A 17,845-nucleotide genomic window follows, 5' to 3' on the forward strand; every position below is an offset into this window, starting at 1 on the left:
CCTCTATTCCTATCAAACAAGCAATATTATGCTTTCACACCCCCAAACGGCCTCATGGATTGTTGAATTACAAATACTGCATGCAGTCACAGCCAGCCTCAGTTGATTGTAGCCAATTCTGTCAAAATACATGACATTAATCTTCTACATCTGCATGTGTTCAAAGTACTCCAAGGGGAAATATCTCATAGGCAGATTCAGTACAGTGCTATGTCTGAGTCTGACTTAGGCTTGTTTCTGCTATGTAGAAAGAATCCCGAAAAACCTTCTTAGCTGGACTTGTGCTCTTCATGCCCCTGAATGGGGCACCCCATATGTAATTAGTTAATGCAAAATCCAGCGAGACTCTTTTAATTGATGATGATGAAGACCTCTGCTTTTGGGAAGTGGTAGGGTATATTTTAATGGCAGTTCTTTTCAGGGATAGACTCCTAATATAGGATATATTATTTGTTATATTATGACATTTATAGATGGATCATTTTACTTCTACTCATAGCAAAAATAAAATGAAATTATTTTAAAAGAGAGCATTTACAGACCAATATTATATGTGCAAATTCCAATTTTATATAAGACATCTTGAAACTGCTCATTTCTTAACTGGAAGATTATAATATATACAGTAAGTAAGAGTTCTAATAATTATTATATTTTATATTTATTATATTTACATTTATATCCCACTATTCCTCCAAGGAGCCCAGAGTGGTGTACTGCATACTTGAGTTTCTCCTCACAACAACCCTATGAAGTAGGTTAGGCTGAGAGAGAAGTGACTGTCCCAGAGTCACCCAGTAAGTATCATGGCTGAATGGGGATTTGAACTCAGGTCTCCCTGGTCCTAGTCCAGCACTCTAACCACTACACCACCCTGGTTCTCAAAAGAATCATAATGTGATTTTTTTCTACCTTATTCAAAATCTAAAAAAGAATAGTTATAGCTACTCAGTATATTTCTCTGATTGCTGATAATACTGATTAGAATAACAATGTATTGAGATTTAGGAAAATAGATACTGAATATTCAGAATATTAATTTTCTGGACTTTTTCCTTTTTGTGAATAGGTGGAAGAGGTTGTCTTGGGCTGAAAGATTATATAAAATGTTGGCATTTCTTTAATAATGAGTATGTGGAACTACTCATTATTAGGGGTGTGCTGAACTGGTCCGTGATCAATCTGGGTCAGTTTGATCATGGCCTGGCCCGGTCCATGATCAAACTGGATGGAACCCAGTTCACCCACAGACTGGTTTGCCAGTTCAAGCAGCTGTAAAGGGGAATCCAATGAGGATTCCCCTTTGCTTCTGAAGGGAATAAAAGTTGTTGTAAAGGAGGACAGGGGAGTGGCCTTTAAAAGTGAAAGAGAAGGCACTTACTGGCCTGCAGTGCTCCACCCATCCTTGCAGTGGCAGCAGGGCCGTAGCTATAATTGGGTGGATGGGTTCAATGAACCTGGGGCCCCCAGTTCCATCCCTCCCTGTTTTCTTCATTATCTCCCTCACTCCGAGGGTCCTCCAGGGAGGGAGGTGAATACGGGCTCCCTATCCCTTAGCTACGCCCCTGAATGACAGCGGCACTCATCTGGTCTCCATGTGTGCATGGAGGCCATTTGTGGTGTGGTCAGCAACATGCTTCTTGTGCAAGAAATGTGTATTTTGTTCGGTTCCATCTTGTCATTGGTAAGGTATGTCAAAGTGAACATACTCTTACTTTTTGGAGTCATGTGCATATGCAGAAGGTTTTACACTCTTGAGCCTAATTGGCAGTGCTAATGTAATTGCTTGTGACATGGGCATAATGCCCTTTTAAGATGAGCAGAATCTCCTGTTTTGTGAATATTGTGCTGCCTTGACTGCCAGGACAGCTCATCCCAAACACTTACGTGGAACTTTTAAGAAATGCATATATTAAAGCTCTCGTTCTTCAGAATGACCTCTGCTGTTTTTATACTTGTAAAAATAAATCTTATACCTGAAATGGTAAATATACTTTTAAATAATGTGCTCTCATCAAAGGCAGTTTGTCTCCTCTTGTGAGAGCATGTAATTATACATGGAGTATTTAAATAGTGCCTAATAATAATTGCCTGACAATGAAAATGTCTGAAGAACTCATGAATAACCATATTCACCATTCTGCATCTTAGGAAGAGAATCTCAGACCTATAAGAATCCATTCTGCTGCTGTGCAATCTTAATTCTGTGTCCTTTGTAAGTTTGATAGTATTCATATCTTTTAAGCCTTGGAACCATTTATGTGGTATTAAAATGGTAATCAAGATTGCCTCTAAATATTCCTGACAATAAATGATTCCCAAGAGCCTGATAAATGCCAAGGCTGCAGCCTGAAGTCTATGTTTAGCATGGCTGAAGGATCCAGTATTTGCAAAATTCTCTTGAATACTGTATTTTATTCTTGCTGCTGATTTGCCTGAAAAAAAGGTATCTGAACCTTCAATTGATATATGAAATAGATGGCTCTAGATCCTGATTAGGAACATGCAGAATGGTTCACAGTCAGCACGTTCTGACCATGAACTGACCGTTTTGAGTGTTCCAAGCTTGGAACAGAACGCCCTTCAAATGGAGCACCTGTTGAGCTCAGAACGGAACAACTCTGTTCCATATTGGAACACTCAATGTTCTGTGTGACATTTTGGAGTTCAAAATGGCGCACTTCTGGCCTCTACGCATGCATGGCACTCTTCTGGCCTCTGCTCATGCACAGTGGACATTTGCATGGTCAGCATTACCATGCAAATGACTACCATGTGTGCACAGAGGCCACAAGAGCACCATTTTGGAGCCCAAAATGGCACTCAGAACACTGTGAATTGGAACGAGGTCATTCCATTGGAACAGCCAGCTCAACCAGTTGTTCCGATGGAATGATCCAGGAATTTTGCATTGTACACACAATCCATTCCATGCATATCCCTAATCCTTATGACTTTTCTTCTTCTTCAAAGCATAGACTTCTTAATTGTGAGCCCAAGGCAGCTTTAGTTCTGCCGTGTTGCAACACTCCCTACTTTTGCACTCTGTTAACTCCTTTCCCAAAGCTACTTTCACTGAAGATTTCATAGGATCCCAAGACAGCCCTGACCTAAGAGAGCTGCTTTGCCTGGCCTCTTGCATAGAGGCCTTGGAAATGGCACTTATCCAAATATGGACAAATGAGGACTCCTCCCTTTCACTAATGAAGCTACTAGTAGTTTAGTGTTGGAATGAGCACTGTCATGGAGCACAGTAGCCTGCATTTGCTTCATCAGACAGTTTTCCCAGAGGGAGGAAGTAGTTGAAGGGTCCAGAGAAGGAAGGGTTGTAGCATATAAAGATCAGGCAGGGAGTAGAATTAAACACATTAATTTATTAAAGGAAGTCTTTAGTACAGCAAGGCAATCCAGTCTACAACCATTTTCTGCTGCTTGTTGTCTATGTGCCCCATCCACAATCTAGAACTGGATGAAGCTGTAACTACAGCACTATTTAAGAGCGGGCCTAGGCTAAGGAATTGATTTGTCAAAATACCACAGTAGTAATTGGAAATGCTGGGTATCAGTCCCCTTTGTGATACAACTGCATCATGGGTAGCAGGATGAAAATGAAGCTTTCGGTGTACGTCAAACAGCAAAGCCCTTTGTTCCTTGGTATTTTTCAGGAAAACTCCCTCAGAAAACCTACGATAACTAACTTTATTTTAGAAATCCATTTACCAAGTCAAGAAGGAGAGGCCTGCTTTAATGAGCAGGAGACCCCCAGTATATTGACAAGCATGCCTTGTAAATTTGTTTTCTTCCTCATATTGCCTAGCTCTACAATACAAGCTGAATGAGCTAAAAATATGTACTTGCATAGAGGCAGGGGCATAGTGATGTGTCAGTGGCCTGAATGCAGCTGCTGACACAGGCAAGCCACCAGTCCCATAGCTGCCACCTCCTTTCTGGGCTCACCTCCCTCTCCTTGCAGTGGTGTGCAACTCCTTACCAGTTGCAGGGGAGTAACAGAAGGAGAGAGAGCATGCCCTCAACGCCTGCCTGTGGCTTCCAGCAGCATCTGGTGGGCCACTGTGCGAAACAGGATGCTGGACTAGATGGGCCTTGAGCCTGATCCAGCAGGGCTGTTCTTATGTTCTTATGGTGGTGACCCCGCCAACACCTCCTACCTCTCCCTGCAGCTCCTAGGTTTTAGGGGTGTGCCAGCTGACTCAAATCGAGTCGGCTTGGCTTGAAGGCTCATGCTCAAGCTGGACTGGCCTCATAAATAGTGAAGCCGGTCTGAGCTCAACTCAAGCTGGGCCCAACTTAAAGAGCTGGCTTGCAAGCCAGCTTGAGGAGTATACATGTAAAGGGGAATCCTGTGAAGATCCCCCTTTACAAGTAAGGGGCTTTCCCTAAAGTAAATGTGTGGGGGGTGGGAAGAAAAGGTAGCAAAAATAAGGTAGAGGGATGATGGAGACAACCACATGACAGGCCGGGCAGGCTGCGGCCAGGTTCGGGCCTCTGTGCTCGGAAGGACTCAAGTTCGAATCCCCATTCAACCATGAAACTCACTGGGTAACTCTGGGCCAGTCGTATCTCTAAGCCTAACCTATCTCACAGGGTTGTTGTGAGAATAAAAATAAGCATGTACTCTGAGCTCCTCGGAAGAGCGAGATATAATTTAAAAAATAAATAAATTAGAGTGACTTCCATGCATGTGCAGAGGCCATTTGAATCACCATGCGATTTGCTCAGTGATACACATGGTATCTGTGCATAAGTCACTCTGATGGCCTACGCACATGCACACAGGCCCGAACCAGGCTGCAGACTGCACAGTCTTTCATTTGGGAGGCCAGGGTGGGCAGTTGGAAGAGCCCCTGCCTCAGCCACCTTATTTTTGAAGGTAAATATACTACCTTTTCTCTCCCCCCACCCCACATCCCGCATTTATTCTGGATTACAAGTATTTGCCTTCAGCCAGCTTTGGAGCCGGCTGGGCCCAGCTCAGTGTCTGCACCAGAACCAACTCCAGTGTGATTGAGCCCAGACTGCCTGAGGCAGCTTGAATCCAGTCTGGGTTCAAGCCAAACCAGGAAAAGCAGTGCACATCCTTACTAAGTGTTTCCAACCATGCACTATAAAAACATGGCATGGAACCTTTAAAAAGTGAACCAAGGTACAGGTTTCTTCCATTCCAGGGTACAGATAAAGTGTAGGGTTATATGTGTGCTGAACATCAGGACCAGGTCTGTCTGTATGTACACTGTACTTGGTTTATATTATATCTTGAATATAACATAACTAGAGCTCGTGTTTCATCTTGAATATGATATCTGCGCTATTTCTTATCCTGGTGATCCAGAGACCCTGGTTACATGCATGTATGGATTTGTACAAACACTTTACTTTTCTTTTTGAACAGAAACTCCTGTTTATGGGTTTTTAAATTCCCCAAAGCTTAAAAATCTCTTCCAAGCAAGCAATAGGGCTTTTGAAATTTTCTCATGCATGTATCTGGCCAGGACCAGCACCTGAAATTTTTACAGGTTTATGCACAAACACACCTTGAAGATTTTAATTATAGCAACAATTCTTGATTTTCTTACAGTTCAAGGGCACATTATCAATCAGTCAATTTCAGGTCTGAAGTTATATAACGTTATTAGTCTATCAATCAACTGTTCAGGCACCCATCTTAATTTTTCCAAGAAGTGATAAATCAATAAAATTAACATGTTTAAGAATTTCTGTGATTAGACAGCATAAATTAAAATCTTCATCAAAGAAAGTGAATGTTATTGAGATTTTAAATGCTAATTCAAAATCCTACTAATCATTTTTGTTTGTTTTAGACCCCATCCTCCTGCTAATCTTGTTGCAGTCTTCCTCTTAAACTAAGGGCTCAATCTTACAACCTTTCTACTTCTCACAGAGTAGGGTGCCTAAATTTCATGTTGAGTAATTCCATTTCATTTTTCAGACTCACCCAGCAATGCTGAAATTTCTAATACAAGCGGAAAGTGAGCAACTTGTCATCAGTCTGGAGAGAAATGAGTAAGTTGTTCTAATTCATATTCCTTGCACTCTAGTGGTGCTAGTGGATGGGTTGCAAAGTTAAAATTGATGGGTTATGTAATGCATGGGGAACAGTGGCCCAGTCTATCTAGCTTTAGAAAAATAGACTCATGTAACCATGTTTCTAAGGAATTTTTTGCTGTTGTTTAAAAGATGGTGGTAATTCTTTATGTATAATAGACATCTCTCTTGACATTGCTTTAAGCTTGCCTCTCCTTCCCCTCCCTCTGGTAACCTCCATTCACTGTATTAGGGACAAACCAATCTTCCTAAAACAATTATTTTCCTTTATTGTTCCCTTGATATCACAGCTTATTTTGGCAACTAATGTACTGTGGTCCAAATCTGGCCTACTGACAGTCGCCAGTTGGTTTGCCACTTACTTCTATTGGATAAAAGAGCTTATTATCCCTAGCTGACCTCCTAATAGCTGGAGACAGGGCAAACTGCCAGAAATATAATAAGCTGTATCAGCCAAAATGTTTGCTACAGTTTCCCCCCTCTTTTTGAAACTGGCAGCATATTGAATTTGGTCAGTCTGAGCTCTCTGTGAATAAACTGTAGGTTGTAAGCAAAGAGATTTGGTACATCTCCCCTGCTTTTCTCTAGACTGGCACACCTGCCAGACCCAGTGTTGATCAGTGGCTTATGCATCTCTATATTATTTCGGAAAGCGCTGGAAATATTATGATCCTTTTGGATGGAGAATTGGAGAACTGGAGAGTGTGCAGGGAAGTGGGAGGTACCAGCAGACTCGAGGTGATCTGCAGATATTTCTGTTCCACAAAAATCTGAAGAAAAAAACTGTGGGAGGGACCCCTCCCCCCAACTGTTGCATTTTTGTCAATGGGACAGAATGTTAGTGAGCTCAGATAGCTAAGACAAGCAGGTGGGTGGAGCTAATGGAACTCAGTGACAAAAGGTAAGTTTTGAGCAGTATAACAATATGTTAAATAAATTAAATAAACAAACAAACAAATAAATAAATAAATAAAGGTGGTGGGGAGGGCTTCAGAAAAAAGAGCAGCTAGAACGCCTTCTGCTTCTGAGGGGGAAAGCTGTCTAATAGTCTCCACAGGAAAAAATGCTGTAATTCTGTGGCTCCCTCACCAGTCAGGTCACCCTCTCTTGCTTTGGAAGTGGGAGGAGTCAGTTTGATGCAGTTAATTTTTTGCTATGAGTATCACCCTGCCAAGGCTCTTCCCAGACTAGACCCTACAACGGAGTCAGCATGTATCTCGGAAGTGTGCTTCCACGCTTCCTGCGTCGTGACACTGCAGTCCCTACGGGGACAGCAGGGTGCCATTCACATTTCCAATGCCTTATTATGCATTTAATCGCTGCGATATAGAGCAAGGATGCCATACATCTGCTGTGAAAAGGTTGCTGTTTTTTCGGATTGTTAGTTGCTGCAAGCCTCCTCCCCCTGCTGTTTACATTCCGAATGTGAATTTCCCGAGTAGAGGCATTTTGCTGTGGTTCCATCCTCTAGTCTGGAAAGCAGGGGCATATCTAGGGTGGGGCAGGCAGGGCACATGCCCTGGGCGCCACTTGAAGGGGGGGCGCCATTTTCTAAAATTAAAAAAAAATTTTAAATGGCCACCGGAAACAAAATGGCCACTGCACATGCTCAAATGGCCTCTGTGAGGCCCTAGGCCAGGCCAGGCCTCGCAGAGGCCATTTGAGCATGCGCGGAAGCCATTTTGTTTTTAGCGGCCATTTAAAAAAAAAAAATTTTTTTTTAAATGGCCAGGACGCATGCTCAAATCGTCCCTGTGAGGCCCTAGAGGCCAGCGCAGAGAGGGGGAACCTTTGCAGACCCCCCCCCCACAGCCTTTAGGAAGCCCCCCGAAGGGGCTACAAGTAAAAAAATAATATATATATATTATATAAGTCACGGTACACATATTTAGTTTGGAACTATGTACAGAGAATCAGGGCTTGTGAATACTGAGCGAAGCTTATGAGCTAGGATTGTATTCATTTGCTTCTTGTGATAAGTGAGTTAAATGTGATACCTTAATAATATGGCTATTTAATGGAGAGTTTGTCTTTGAATCTGTGTAAAATCCTTAGTATTAAGGCCCACTGGGAGTTTCTTGCTCTCTTTCTCTCATTATAACTGTCTTTCTGAAATACTAGAATATATTCCAAGCAGTGACACAGTTTACTCTTCATATCCTTTAATTATCCTTTAATTAATTTAAATCCTTTAATTTTCAGAGTATCTGGGAAAAGCCAAATTCTCCATTTATTTTTAAAACTTACATAATAGTGATGCTACAATGCATAGTAGAGAATTAGACAGTCACTTCTGTTTAGTTTTCCAAGAACAACTCCACATAGTATTTGGGTATTTCATGAGCCTCAGCATACTGAAATTTGTAGTTTTCCAGCATTTTTTGGTCTGGCTACGTCCACTGCTAAATAGTTTTTGAAATATTAAAAGATTAATGAGCTGATATTATGGTAACGTTATCTGAAAGATGGGTGTCAGATGTTTGGACCGGGGGCGCAATTTCAGTGCTTGCCCTAGGCACTATTTTCCCTAGATACCCCTCTGCTGGAAAGCGCCCAGGTGCTGGTGGAAATGTTTTGACTCCCCAGCTTTATGGAAACACTGTGGAGATTCAGATAGTCACAATAAGACTTAACAGAAGAAAAGTTCCTCAACCTGCTCTGTAGCAGCTATACAATATTGAAGAGCCCTGTTTCTTAACATTAACTCTTGAAGTTTTAGAGCTGGATGAAAAGGAGTTGGGGCTGAGCATCATGAACTCCTCCCCCAAAAACCATTAAAAAAAACACCACCACACAGAAAAGGGGATTGCACATGAGGTAAGACCTAGGTTAAGAGCAGGGACTTTCTTCCCTTTATTGCTAACTTCTGTTTTTCCATCATGCTCAGCCACAGGCTGAGTGATACATGCACACTAGGAATACATTGTTACATTTTATTGTGGGTCCATATGTGTATACACTACCCCTGTGGTGTGCAGTATCAGTCATATGTATTAATTGTGCAGCATTGCGACAGGCTTCTGCCCAGCACAATTGTTAGAACAGGGCGAGTCAACGGCAAGATCTCTAGTTAAACAAAGGCTTAGGGACATAAATTTCCAGGAGGAAAGGGCCTCTGTAAATAGGCCGCTACAATTCCTAAGCACCAAGAAAGACTGGGTCACAGCCTCTTATTTCTATACAATCTATTCACCAAAGCTGCGCTGGGCGTTCACAAGAGCTCGCTTGAATGCTTTACCCTCAACGATGCTAGTAGGGAAATTTGAGAGAAAACCCTATGAGGAGAGACTATGCCTTTGCGGAGCTGCTCCCGAAACACTGACGCATTCACTGTTACATTGCCCACTTTATACTGATGAAAGAGATTTATTTTTATCTCAGTATCTGAAAGATCTCCAAAGCCACTCAGTGGAGACAATTCTTATATGCTTATTAGAAGACAGGGACCCAACAATATCCCTGGCGGTTGCTAAATTTTGTTATACATTGACTAAACTAAGAGAAGCTAGAGCACAGCAATCGGTTACTGTCAAAGATTCCTGATTTTATATATTTGATGACATTTTAGACTTTGTTTCCATTATTGTTTTCTCTTTTTACTGTGTATATTCTGTGTATATTGATGTTTGATCTAAGATCGTAAATAAACAACTAACTAACTATTGTGGGTCCATATGTGTATACACTACCCCTGTGGTGTGCAGTATCAGTCGTATGTATTAATTGTGCAGCATTGCAACCTGAAACTGCCATGTCCTGTTCTGGTGTAAAGTAGCTGCTCAGTTGGTTTCAGTCTTCAGTCACTTGTTACATCTAAATGTCATATTATACCAAGTTAATGGTATACTGATTAGTGATAATTTGCTAATATGTTGCCTTTTATTATTGGGATCTGAGGTTCTGTGGAGAATGGCTTCTGTGTGGCTGATTACTTCTATTGCTATTACTTCTATAGAGTAGAAGATTACTGATCCAGGAAACAGAACTACGTGTAAGGGAGAAAATTAATAATTTACTTTTTATGCAAGTGTATGCAAATAACTCTTAATTCCTGTGAATGATATAGAGGGATATTCTTGTGCATAGAAGCTGAAGAGATGAGAACAGATCAGTGCATTACCAGAGTTCTTTAGTTCAGAGGGATATTTTTACAATCTGAATGCAATCTAGGTTTTAATAATTTAAGTTATAAGATACCTCTTTAGCCACCTAGTTACACAGTCTGGTGTGTGAGAAGCTCAGCTAAAAGGATGGCCGCTTTGCAGATGTTCTGTATTCAAAGCTGGAATACAGTAGAAATTTCAAGCAGAACTGGAAATAAATCCTGAAGATTACATTCTTGGTGGCATTTGCTTATGTGATGAGAAAATGAAGTAATCCCTGCAGTGTTCGGTGGTCAAGTGCTCAGCTCAGAGGATCAGTGCTCTTTAACTTATTATTCATAAATTATCTAGAAGTTGGGGTAAGCAGTATCAAAGTGGCCAGATCTACAGATGACACTAAATTAGTGAGGATAGAAAAATCCAAAACAAATTGTGGGAGTGCCAAAAGAATATCTCCAAATAAAATAGCAAATGTGGCTCAGTGTGAGCAAGTATAAAGTGATTTATATTTTGGCAAAAATATCCAGCTTCTCATATACACTGATGGGTTCTGAGCTTTTGGTGACAGACCAAGAGAGAGATCTTGGGGTCGTGGTGGACAGCTTGTTGAAAGTGTCAACTGAGTGAGATCATTCACAATCAAAAACTATATTCTACCCAGGTTTGGTATCTGTGTGTGCTCCCAGTTTTCACTTGAGTGGAAGCAAAGTAGGAGTAAAACCTGTGTAGAAGTGATTGTGTGGAAGCAAGGTAGGAGGAAAAGCTACCCAGGTTTTCCTCCTACCTTGCTTCCACACAATCACTTCTAACCATGTTTTACTCCTACCTTGCTTCCACACAACCAAAAATTGGGAGCACATACAGATACCAAACCTGGGTATAACACAGTTTTTGATTGTGTGAATGACCTCAGTATGCTGCAGCTGTAAAAAACAAAAAAACAAATTCCATGCTAGGAATAATTAGGAAGGAGATTTTTTTAAAATGCTAATATTATAATGCCTTTATACAAATATATGGTGCAGCCACATTAGGAGTACTGTGTGCTGTTCTGGTGTCTGTAACTTAAGAAGGACAGTGTAGAACTGGAAAAGGTTCAGAGGAAGGTGATCAAGATCATCAGGAGCCTGGAGCACCTTCATTATGAGGCAAGGCTACAGCATCTGGAGCTTTTTAGTTTGGAAAAGAGGCAACTATGGGGAGACATGGTAGGGGTGTGTAAAATTATGCATGGAGTAGAGAGAGTGGACTGACACTCTCTCTCTCTCTCTCTCTCTCTCTCTCTAACACACACACACACACACACACACACACACACACACACACACACACACACCAAGGGGTCATCCCATGAAACTCATGGCCAGAAAATGTAGGACCAAGAAAAGGGATGACTTTTGGATGACTTTTCACACAGTGCAGAATTAATCTATGGAATTCTCTGCCAAAGAATGTGGTGATGGCCACTAGTTTGGATGACTTGAAAAGGGGCTTAGACAAATTCAGGGTATGTCTATGGCTAATAGTCTGATGGCTGTAGGCTACCTCAGGCCTCATAGACAAGAGGTCTTTCAATACCAGTTGCAGGGGAGCAACTGCAGGAGAGAGGGCATGGCCTCATCTCTTGCCTGTGGGCTTCTCAGAGGCATCTGGTGGACCTCTGTGGGCAATGGGATGCTAAATAGGCCTTGGGCCTGATCCAGCAGGTCTCTTCTTATGTTCTTAAGTGATATTACTTCTGCTACTGCTCTGTTGCAACTTCTGCATTTCAACAAAAACATTCTCAAAGTGGTTTACATAGTAAAAGGAAACAGAAGCTGGTTCCCTGTCCCAAAGAAGCTCGCAACCTTTAAAAAGATGCCAAGGGTATACTGCCAACAGCTGCTGGAAGGAGTGTTATGCTGATAGTAAGAATTGACATCACCCCACACATGACTTTAAAAGGTGCTTTTTGCCTAAATAACAGTGCTGAAACCCTAAGGAATGGACAAGGCAGACAGGAGACATGGTGTGGCTATACTATGTGGCAGACACAATTTATTTTTATTTATTTAACACACTTCTATACCGCCCAAAACTAACTTCTCTGGGCGATTCACACAAAACAAACAAAAAGCTAAAACATTAGTTAAAATGAGTGACAACAGTAGTTAAAACAAAATAAGTAGTTAAAACAAAATAAAACAGTAGTTAAAACAAAATAAATGGCATAGTAAAAGTTAAAACATTACAACAATTTAAAATTTTTGGACCACATTTTAAAACGATGATAAAACTGTGAAAACAATATTTAATTAAAAGCCTGGGTGAATAGGTGTGTCTTTTAAGACTTTGAAAAAGTTGTCAGAGATGGGGAGGCTATTTCAGCAGGGAGCGCTTTCCAAAGCTCTGGTGCAGCAGCTGAGAAGACCCATCCCCGAGTAGCCACCAAACGAGCTGGTGGCAACTGAAGACGGACCTTTCTTGATGATCTCAGTGGGCGGTGGGGTTCATAATGAAGAAGACATTCTCTTAAATACCCAGGGCCCAATTCAGAAGGACAATTTTCTAGAACAGGGGTTTTCAACCTTGGGCCCCCGATGTTGTTAGACTACAACTCCCAGCTCAAAGGCAAAGACCACTGAGGCTGGGGATGATGGGAATGGTAGTCTAAGAACATCTGGGGACCCAATGTTGAGAAACCCTGTTCTAGAAGACAGTGATAAAATATAAATCATTTATAGAGCTTAGAATTGGTCATAATACCAAAATATAAATGTATTCAGAAACATTTACAGTTGCCCTGGAAATGACTTTACACATTACATTTATTAGATATAAGTGGCATTGAATGTACTCCAAAAATGTATGCATTTCCATACATGTGTATCACACAAGGATACTCATCAGGGAGCCATGATTCCCTGTTGAGTGGTTGTAATACTGGGGTTACCTCTCCAGTAATTTGAGAAATGCCACTAAAAGCCCAAGGGATTGAAATGGATACAGAGTTATGAACCCATAATGTGTGTGTTTTCCCCTCTTATCTAATGGAGCATAATATAATGGTGGTTGTTTTTTGTTTGAATAATACATTTTTATATAAGAATTGTAAGTGGACTCTTGGAAAAATATTGAATTAACTATTAACTAAGTGTGCTTGAGATGAGAATAGAATATAAAGTATGAATAATTTTTTAATTTCTCAGCAAATAAATTGAATCCTGCCATACAAGGTCTCTGTGCTGTTGCCTATTGTTTCATGGAAGCATTCTTCCATTTATGAGAACTTGGAGAAGGAAAAACTTTGTTCAGTGATATACTTTCTGACTGTGTTGGATCATTAATTTAAGCTTTACCGTTATCGATACATAGATGAAACAGCTGTTTTCACTTTTAAACCCTTAAAACTTTAGAGGATTCCAAATGAAGAATTTTTGATCACAGCTGAGATATCTTAGTACATGGGAATGAGGGTTGATTAGCCAAACCGACAGTGGTTTTTCAACCCAGGCAGTATCTTTAGGTGTTCACTTAATGGTAAATTTCTTCCAGTTTCTTATTATATAGTACTTAGAATTTAGATTGGCAAAATTTATTGAGATGCAAACCTGAAACCGTTTTCCAAATGTGGTCACATTGGTTCATTTTTTGTAACCCAGTTGCATGCATGGGTTTTATGTGCACTGTCAAGCAAAATAAGTGCAAATGCATCCCATTTGTCAAGTGTAGAACAATATCTGTAGGATTTAGGTTGCAGCTTGCAATCTCACTTCTTGATTTAAAACCAGATTATGATGGAACTAAATGTGTAACCTGGAGTCTTGAAATATTTTCAAATGTGTTGAAAATGATTGGACACAGGGGCGTAACTATCATTGGTCAAGGGGAGACAGTTGTCTCGGAGCCTGCTGCCTTGAGGGCCCCCCCGAGATATGACTCCCCTGCCCACCTGCCCAGTCCAGTATTTTTTTAAAAAAATCTCTTCTCCCCGCCTCCACCCCCCAGCAGCGGCAATCTCACTCCCAGAGCAGGGCCTGCCTGCCCTGCCATTCGGCCCTGGCTGTGTCTCCTCCCAACTGCAAGGCACATGCCTGTGCAGTGGAAAGAGCGTCGCTGCGATGATCGATCGCTGCGATGCTCTTTCCACTGCACAGGTGCACACCTTGCAGTTGGGAAGAGATGCGGCCGGGCTGAATGGCAAGGCAGGCCCTGCTCTGGGAGAGAGATCATGACGACACTGCCGGATGAGATTGCCACTGCCAGGGTGGGAGAAGGACTCCCTGCTACCATGCCTTGCTGTGCCGTTCCTTGCTGTGCTTCACTACTGCCTCTGAGTGGGAGAGGTAGGTGTTCTTTCTCTGAGTCCTGTCGGTTGGGGTGGGTAGATGGGATGGGTTGGGGGGTTTTCTCTTGATGGATGTGTCCCCTTCCGGCTTTTGCTTTCAAAGCTGCCACTTTCTGCTGTCTGCTTGATCAGATTGTTTCTTCTCCCCACACCCCAGGTTGCGTCTGTGAGCCCCCAGATTGTCAGATCAACTAAAATGTTGGCCAATTTGTATTCATACAGAGAGGCTTGGCAATATTAAATGTTATACAAATGTTGGATGACTGTAACTAGCTGCAAACAATGGGCAGCATCCAAGCAAAGATTTGTCCAAGTGGAATGTTTCTGCTTGTGAATGGAGGCGGGAAGGTGATTTTTACCAATTCTCTCCTTTCCTTTGCAGCTTTCTGTGCCTGCCAAAAATATGTCTGTGAGAGTTGAGGGACCCTCTGGGATATTTGTTAGTTGTATTCTGAGTGTCCAATACTTTCTGTATACTGTACAATTAGATGTACATAAATGCCTATGGTGTTTAATTAGGGAACACTAGAAGTAACAGAGCTTAAACATGCAGTGCAGTTTGAGTGCTAAAGTTGTGATTAACAGTGTCCATACTCAGTTTAGAGAGAAAGATGTGAATTAAATCTATCAGCTTGGCTTCTCAAGGATAGCTTGTCCCCTCTAGCCATATTCTCATAGAAATGTTGTCTGGGCGAAAGGTAGACTTAAAGACCTCGACTTAAAGCTGTCTGAGACTTGCTCTGGAGTTATTGTGTGAAGGGAAGTGGGGGTGTCACATGATGACTGTATTGAGCTTTGGTTAGTCCTAGACTTAAAACTTGGTCCACTCCCACCAGTACCCCAGAGAAGTTGTTCTGATAGTTCTATTGCTGACTTAACTGCTGTATTTAATTTGTGTGTATTTTAAGAGTCTGTTCTGTTGCTGCAGCTGGCTTTCCACTATACTGAACTACTGTACTCGTATCTGTGGTGGCCTTTTGCAAGTAGTGTTACATCAGAAGTGCAGCTGCATTGAAGAATACAGTACTTACTCCCGTTACTAGCTGTTGTTTCCTGTCAGATTTGTGTATTCTTACTCTATTTGTTTTTACACTTTTATCCCACTCTTCCTCCAAGTAGCCCAGAGTGGTGTTGTGTTTATCCTCACAACAACCCTGTGAGATGGGTTAAGCTTAGAGATAAGTGACAGGCCGAGAGCCACCCAGTAAGTGTAATGGCTGAATGGGGATGTGAACTTGGGTCTCCTCGGTTCTAGTCCAGCACTCTAACCACTATACTATGCTGGCTGGTTGACCCCAAGAAGTGGAAAAACCTGATAAAACTTCAATTCCAATTGTTTACAGCTTCATATTTAATAAGAACAATTCTCTGCTGGTACTTCATGCCCTCTGCTGCTTGTAGACTCTTTTTAAAAAAGGTGCAGTGTGTATATATTTCCAGCTTTTGTTAGTGTAGTTTTGTGGTTTTCTTAATAATAATAATAATAATAATAATAATAATAATTATTATTATTATTATTATTATTAAATATCCCGCTCTTCCTCCAAGGAGCCCAGAGCGGTGTACTACATACTTAAGTTGCTCCTCACAACAACCCTATGAAGTAGGTTAGGCTGAGAGAGAAGTGACTGGCCCAGAGTCACCCAGCAAGTATCATGGCTGAATGGGGATTTGAACTCAGGTCTCCCCGGTCCTAGTCCAGCACTCTAACCACTACACCACACCGGCTCTCTTAAAGAGAGAAGTGAAGTTAAGCACTTCAGTGCTTAACTTAGTGAAGTTAAGCACTTCACTAAAAAATAGTGTTCGTTTTTCTTAGGTGCTCCTTTCAGTTAAAGGTAGCTAAAATATGTCACTCGACTTAACTATCATTCAAAGCTGAGCAATGGATATTGTCAAGTGTCCATGTGTGTACTGAGTGAAATGTATTTCCAGGCAACATACTTATTTTGAAATATCAGACTTAAATCCTTGGGGGCCTGGGGTGTGTGGAGGCCCTGGACTGGAAGGAGAGGAAAGCAGCAATGTGGGGGTGGGTGGGTTAAAATCTTGTCTCTGGGCCCACTCCAACCTTGCTACACGCCTGCTTGTACAGTTTTTCAAAATCAGCAGCTCACCCACCAGTTACAAAACATGTCCTTTTGCTCAGACTAACCTTCTCTCTAGATAACTGCATTGCATAAAATAATAATTATGTGTCACTATTAAGCAAACTATATGATTTCATCCTCATAAATGTCATAGGAGTTATGCAAAAACTATTATCGCTCTATGCTGCTTTCATAGATCTAAGATCTGCCTTCGATTCCATCTCACGGCCTGGACTGTGGGAGAAATTAAGAGCTTCTTCGATTGATTGCCGCCTCTTGGCTCTGATCTCTGTTGTACACGAGAACTCAGCCTTGAAGGTGCGCTGCTCCCCCCTGGGGCCATTTGTCCTCTGCAGTTCCCACTCAGAAAGGGGTGTGCCAGGGTTGTATACTGGCTCCACTTCTTTTTAATTTCTATATTAATGACTTGGTCAGTCATTTGGCAGATTTGAATTTTCATCCTCCAAAGCTAGCAGAGAGACATATTAATTCATTGCTGTATGCTGATGATACTCTTATCCAGGCAAGATCACCTGTGGGTCTCAGACGTGCCCTGGGGGTATTGGCCTTCTATTGTAAAGAAAATTGTCTTGAAATTAATTATGCTAAAACAAAGATTATGGCCCTTGGTAAAAAAAACCCTAAATGTTATAATTGGAAAATTGATGACCACCCTATTCAGCAGGTTTCTACCTTTAACTATTTGGGGGTCCTTTTCCATGCCTTGGGCTCTAGGAAGCCGCATGCTGCCTATGTGTCCCAGAATGCTCAGAGGAGTGTGTCTGCTATTCTCAGGTTCTTCTGGAGTAAGGGGGGTGGGTGCATTTTATACCTTCTGCCATTAAACTTTTTCTTGCCAAATCTCTCTCTCAGCTTACATATGGTGCACACCTAGGGCCCTTATGTAGCTTTCAGCAGGTGGAGAGAATTCAATCTAAATTCCTTAAAGCTGTACTTTCGATCCCCCGTTGAGTCTCTAATGCCATATTGAGACTGGAGGCAGGTCTAGTCAAGGTGGAGGCTAGATATTGGATACTTATTATTTTTTATTGGATTAAGATTTTACTTTTTAATTTTTTTTTTACATTTTATATCCCACTCTTCCTCCAAGGATCCCAGAGCGGTGTACTACATACTTAAGTTTCTCCTCACAACAACCCTGTGAAGTAGGTTAGGCTGCGAGAGAAGTGACTGGCCCAGAGTCACCCAACAAGTATCATGGCTGAATGAGGATTTGAACT

The 17,845-nt window shown here is 41.6% G+C and overlaps 1 protein-coding gene across 1 annotated transcript in view; it reads left to right on the plus strand.

Moving 5' to 3' along the window:
• ADAM12 (ADAM metallopeptidase domain 12) overlaps positions 1-17,845 on the plus strand; it is a 407,749-nt gene that overhangs the window by 86,963 nt on the left and 302,941 nt on the right. Inside the window, exon 3 of the mRNA XM_053312884.1 lies at positions 5,969-6,042. Coding sequence (XP_053168859.1) covers positions 5,969-6,042 — 74 coding nt within the window. The remainder of the gene's footprint in view (positions 1-5,968; positions 6,043-17,845) is intronic.

The sequence above is a fragment of the Hemicordylus capensis genome, chromosome 3 (genome assembly GCF_027244095.1).
Source record: "Hemicordylus capensis ecotype Gifberg chromosome 3, rHemCap1.1.pri, whole genome shotgun sequence".
NCBI classification, from domain to species: Eukaryota; Metazoa; Chordata; class Lepidosauria; order Squamata; family Cordylidae; genus Hemicordylus; species Hemicordylus capensis.